The sequence below is a fragment of the Babylonia areolata genome, chromosome 27 (genome assembly GCF_041734735.1).
Source record: "Babylonia areolata isolate BAREFJ2019XMU chromosome 27, ASM4173473v1, whole genome shotgun sequence".
Lineage (NCBI taxonomy): Eukaryota > Metazoa > Mollusca > Gastropoda > Neogastropoda > Buccinidae > Babylonia > Babylonia areolata.
Genome location: NC_134902.1, coordinates 22,425,196 through 22,431,195, shown reverse-complemented (window position 1 = coordinate 22,431,195; position 6,000 = coordinate 22,425,196). Strand labels below are relative to the sequence as shown.

General features: G+C 41.7%; 1 protein-coding gene across 3 annotated transcripts in view; it reads right to left on the bottom strand.

Annotated features, from left to right (window-relative positions):
- Positions 1-1,724: 1,724 nt before the first annotated feature.
- LOC143300950 (uncharacterized) overlaps positions 1,725-6,000 on the bottom strand; it is a 53,025-nt gene continuing 48,749 nt past the window's right edge. For all 3 annotated transcript variants that reach the window (XM_076614899.1, XM_076614896.1, XM_076614898.1), the window contains one exon: positions 1,725-5,808. In XM_076614899.1, the coding sequence (XP_076471014.1) occupies positions 5,456-5,808 (353 nt within the window). In that variant the 3' untranslated portion in view covers positions 1,725-5,455. The remainder of the gene's footprint in view (positions 5,809-6,000) is intronic.

Genomic DNA, 6,000 nt, shown 5'->3' with positions numbered 1-6,000 from the left:
GTATAGCTGCCTTTATTATGGCGGGGTAGAAACGGTAATACATGTAAAAGCCTCACTATGTTTCGTATACAAGCGAACATGGGAGCCCGCGTGGAGAAGAAGCCCTTTTCGAAAGTTTCAGTTTCAGTTTCAGTAGCTCAAGGAGGCGTCACTGCGTTCGGACAAATCCATATACGCTACACCACATCTGCCAAGCAGATGCCTGACCAGCAGCGTAACCCAACGCGCTTAGTCAGGCCTTGAGAAAAAAAAGATGAATAAATAATAGATAAGCTTACATAAATAAATAAATAAATAAATAATAATTATGATAAAAAAGGTAGTAGTAATGATAATAATAAAATAAATAAATAAATAAATCTTTTCGAAAGGCTGTGAACCGAACTTGAAGTGTAGACTGCCGCCACTCTTCACCTCTAATGTACACATTCATATGTATACATTATGTATACCCATCTGCATGAAAACCTTTTCCTTTCATTTTATGTGTGTGCTATTTGTAATAGATATAGATTAGCGAGGACAGATTGGAAGAAGAATAGGTTATGCCTAAAATCTTAATCCTTGAATAAAAACGTTTTGAGTTCTGAGTTCTGAGTTCCACTGCGATGCTGAGTGGAGATTAGTTCAAACCCTCTTGGAGGCGGTTTGTTGTTGTTGTTGTTTGTTTGTTTGCTTGTTTGTTTGTTTGTTTTTCGGACAGGTCTTCACGTGACGTTGTTCTTTCTGTCTCGGATTGGTCTGTTTGGATTGTTAATAATAATAATAATAATCATAACAATAATAATAATAATGGATACTTATATAGCACACTATCCAGAAATCTGCTCTAGGTGCTTTACAGAAACGCTTTGTTAGCATAAAACATTACATCTATGTTACATACACACACCAAAATATGACTACACACACACACACACACACACACACACACACACACACACACACACACACACACTGCATACATACATTTTAACAATGCATGTGTATTTAACAGCTACCCTAACACATACGCACACATACGCAGGCACAAACTTACATAAACGCACGCGTACACAATACACATTCATATACATGCATGTAGTTATGTACACATACATATGTATACATACATATGTATACATCACATTGTTGTGATCTATCTCTCACTCAGCTGCCTGGTTCCGGTTGCTCCACTGTTGGACGCCGTTCTTTCTCTGTCTCTGGACCTTGTATTTGGAATGAACTTTCGCTTCGTCAGGTCTCCGCACTCAGCTCTTTCAAGTCTGGCCTTAAAACCCACCTCTTCACAAGATAGCCTCCCTCCCCTGACCTCTTCCTTGTCTTCAGTTTTAGAGTTATGCATGCTTGTGAATGACTGGTGTGAAAGCGCTTAGATTTGTCTCTGCACATGATTCTGCGCTATATAGATATTATCATCATTATTATTATTATTGTGTGTGGTATGGAGGGAGAGATGTTTGGTCTTTGTCTCCTAGTATTGTAGTCCTCTCTCTCTCTCTCTCTCTCTCTATCTCCAACGCCCCTTTGACCATTGCATACGCATGTAGCGATCACACACACACACACACACACACACACACACACACACACTGTACCACAAAGTGCCACACCTTTTGATTTACACTTCAGTCTTTAATATGACCCAAAGCTGTATCAATTTCAGTAGTATGTACATCAGTTGTAAACAGGATAAAAATACAAATCGAGGCACATTATTTAAAAAAAACAAAAAAACCGACCCCTGTAGTGCTATGCTGCAGTGTAAAGATAACGAAGATGACGCTGGATAAAAGTTTACGTCATGACGGTGACGTTTGCTCAAAAATACAGTCATTCTCACCGTCATCTCGTCATCTAGAAAGCCATCCTAACCAGTCTTACAAATATTTCACTGAAGAATAAGTCAATGACCATCCACCAGTCTGTCGCGTGCGTGTAATATAATGTATGTACATGTGGTATATGGAGGGGAGGGCAGAAAAAAACAACAAAAAAACAAAAACAAAAAAACTAGATGGTTTGAAATATGTTACAAAAACAGAAATAAAAAACGACAAAAAAAAAAAAAAAAAAAAAAAAAAAAGTACCAAGCGTGAGACAGACAGATCAAAGATCCCCACCAGGCTGTATTGAAATTGACTCACAGATCGATTTTGCTGATCGATGTGTATTGTGGCATGCCAGAGAGAGTGGAGAGAAGTACCAAGGGGAATGGGGCGGGGCGTGGCGGGGTGGGGGTGGGGGGTACACTGTTTAATGCACAAATAGACCGTTACATCAAGAGACCAGATCAACACGAAGCTACGTAATTCGCCATTCATTCGTTTAATTTAGTTTGCATGGTATACCGTGTGTGTGTGTGTGTGTGTGTGTGTGTGTGTGTGTGTGTGTGTGTGTTTGAAGCCAGACTGAATGACACAGGAAACGAATGATGAGCGCCTTAAGGTAGCTTTCAGTCAGCTATGTGCAGGAAGGTAGCCTCTTCTGCCGATGACTCTCGATTTATAAAGCGCTTGGTGATTGGTCTCTGACCGAGGATAGGCGCTATGTAAATATCCAAATCAATCAATCAATCAATCAATCAGTCAATGTTAAATGCAAAAATCATCTTCAAACAAAATCAACAGAAGGCTGTTGTGATTTAACAACAACGTAAACATATAAATAAATCAGACTAATATGAAAGGGATTTTGCTCAGATGCACACAATGGTATGTTCATTCATGTATTCACCGGGAATTTTTGAATAAAGTTCGAAATAATTTTTGTTTGTTTGTTTTTCAAATAAATTAAAGTAAACAGTGTTTTTATTTGTCTGGTGATTGTAAGAAAAAAAAAAAGCAAGCAACAGCAAGAACGGGGGAAAAAACAACAACATATATATATATAAAGAGAAAAAATCAGAAAAATATCGCAAACGTTTTTTTGCATGTCAAGTTATGTGAAAATAGGTTATGAAAATAGAGATGTGCATAAAATGATCATTGTTTGATAATGACAATAATAATGTAAGAAAAAGAAAGGAAAAAAAAAGTACTATTTTGTGCGACTATCGTTGTGTACAGACACTTTGTTCGTTTGCGCCATGCACCATGTGTATGAAATGAATGGAATGATCTCAGTCACTGATCGAAAATAATCGTTGAGCAAAAAAACAAACAAAAAACCAATAAAATAAGAAATACAAGGACACGCAGGAGCAACACTAATAAAAACATATTATGGAACTCAAAGCGAAAAACTCAGCAGTTTTCAGGAACCTGGCATGTATAAGCGAAGCGTTCATTACTTTTGAAGGCAAGACGTGGCTGTGATTTAAAGAAAAAATTTTTTCTTTTTTTTTTAACGAACAAATAAAAAACAGAGAATGTATGTCTTCAATGTACATAAATTATGATAATAACGTTCACTTCTCTCGTGACAAATGTTCGACATTTCTGCTGTGTACATTTAAATTTACTGAGCAGTGAATGTACAAACGAACAAACAAACAAAAGGTGTTGTCTTTTTTTTATTTTTATTTTTTAAAGCACATGTGTGTGTGTGTGTGTGTGTGTGTGTGTGTGTGTGTTCTTAGACAGCAGTTACTGGGGTAGGGGGGGGGGGGGAAGAAAGCAAGTATTGCGTTTATGCGGATGACTGTGTGCGCGCGCGAGCGTGTGTGTCTATGCGTGAATACATGAAATTTTCCGACCTCGTATGATCGATCTCTTTCAATGAAAATGAAAATGCATGAGTGAGGCATCGTGTAAGTTTGGCAGCGTACTATTCTGTAAGGTTTTGTTTGCACCTTTGAGCGAGAATCGAACTGTAATCTCGTGTCAGATATGGGACAACCAACAGGATTTCGCTTCTCCGTGACAACCCCCCTTGTACAGAAAATGGTTTTCTGTCCAAGCACCAACAGTTAAAACAGTTTTAAAAGTTTTGTATAATACAAGAACAAGTTTGGGTACGGCAGCAATGCATGACATTCTACATACAGCATGTTCACACAGCGGCAGTGACTTTGTACAAGTTGTTTGCGAAACGCGCTAAAACGCGTAGCGATAACTTCAGGTTTCTAATACGAAGCGAGTAAAGGTGTGTTCATGAAAGGCATATTACAAGGCTGCCATTTTAGTATTGCACGTTTGAGTTGTTGTTTTTTTTGCGCACAGATATGTCAAAGTATCAAACGGACAATTGTCAAAATAGTCAAATTCTCAGATGGTTTAGCCATTTTGAGCACGTGATACGAACCACGTGACTGACATGCCAAGAACGTTTATCACAGACAACGCGGCGGCTCTTGGTCCCTGGCTCTGTATGAGGATAGCATGCAGACCTATGGACCACAGAGTGCCAGTTAAATCTCCGATCTGTACACCTGTCCTTTCAGGTGTTGGGGCCCTACCTGGACCTGTCAGCAAGGTGTGGTTCTTCTCCCCGCCATTTCTATTTCTGTACTAGGTATCTAGGTATATTGAGCCCCTTTTTTTTTGTTGTTTTGCTTTTTTTTCTCTCTCCCTGAAAACGTTAGGTAACGAAGCAAAATTATAACGTGCCTTAATTAACCTGTCACTTAACTTTTATTCAACAATCAACGAATAAAAGTATGTATTTAAAAAACACACCCACCCAAACTCACATCTCTTTCACGCAACAACAATCAAATAGTTTCCCCTACAACGACGCAAAAACAAACAAACAAAACAACAAAAAATCGGCTTTTCAAACATTCGCTCAATACATTTCAAGAAATTTGAGCATAATTCCATTTCGTGTGTCCCTTTCTGTAACTTTTGGAGACTTTAAAAAGCAAGATCTTTATTACAAAAGAGAGATTCTGGAAGTGTTTCCAGTGACGCTTCCTGTTTCACTGTTCTATTCCTGGCCACCCACCACGGCAAATGTCCATCTGGCGGCGGCAGGGTGGCCTGTGGCTTCAGATCTGAGAATTTTCTCTCCTCTCTCTCTCTCCTCCCTCTCTCTCCCTCTTCTCTCCTCTCCCCCTTACTTCTTCGCTGCCTGTCCCGATGTGACGTCACGACGTCCACGGCGTCACCACGGGCACAGAGACCAACAGACTCGGCTCAGACCACGTGTCACGTGCCACGTCACACAGCGAGACCTTGACAAGAATCTTGCCGACTTGTGTGAGACAATGTCCCCCCCGCCGAGCAAGGACACCCATCAAAGGGAGTCACCAAACAAACCCGGCCAGAGAACAACGTCTGGCAGAAGAAGCCAAACCTGCCAGAAACGAAAACAGCGGCCTCAAAACAACAACAGCAACAATAACAACAACGTTCCAGCCCAGCACAGAACAACGTCCCATGCCACCAGTTCAGCATACAGGCACGCCGCGCGAGTTCTGCAGGTCAGCGAGGGAAAAGGACCGGTCACGCCCCCGATGTGCATTCACTCTTCTCTCCACCCCCCAAAAAAGGTCGGACAATATAACGCAGGACTACAAGTACGGGTGGCAGAACTGGTAGACAAGCCGCTTAGAGTGCTCGGTCTTGCGGATGATGCCCTTCTTGTAGTACTGACGCACGGAACGGCTCAACTTGTCGTAGTTCATCGCCGGCCGGTTCTTGCGTCTTCCCCACAGGCGGGCCACCTTGGAGGAGTCTTCGATCTTGAAGATGCCCCTAGGGCGGTCCGTCCACTTGATGCAATCATGGTAGCTGCCCGCGTCGTCCAGCAGCTCCCTGAGGAACTGCCACAGGTGGATCGTCTGCTTGCCGGCCCGGGGTGCGCGGGGTGGCGCGGGCAGGTGGGCGGGTGGGGGATGGGTTGCTACCGGCTGGCTTGGTTTACCTGTCGGACACACACACATGCACACACACATATATATATATACACTTGCATTCATACATATGCTGGCACCAGGCATCAGTCGGTTGAACGGGTGTCCTCACGTCAATAAAGAACCAGTCTCCCCACGTAAACACTATCAATTGAAACAGTATCTTCTGTGAATAGAACCAGTCTCCTCACATTAACACTGTC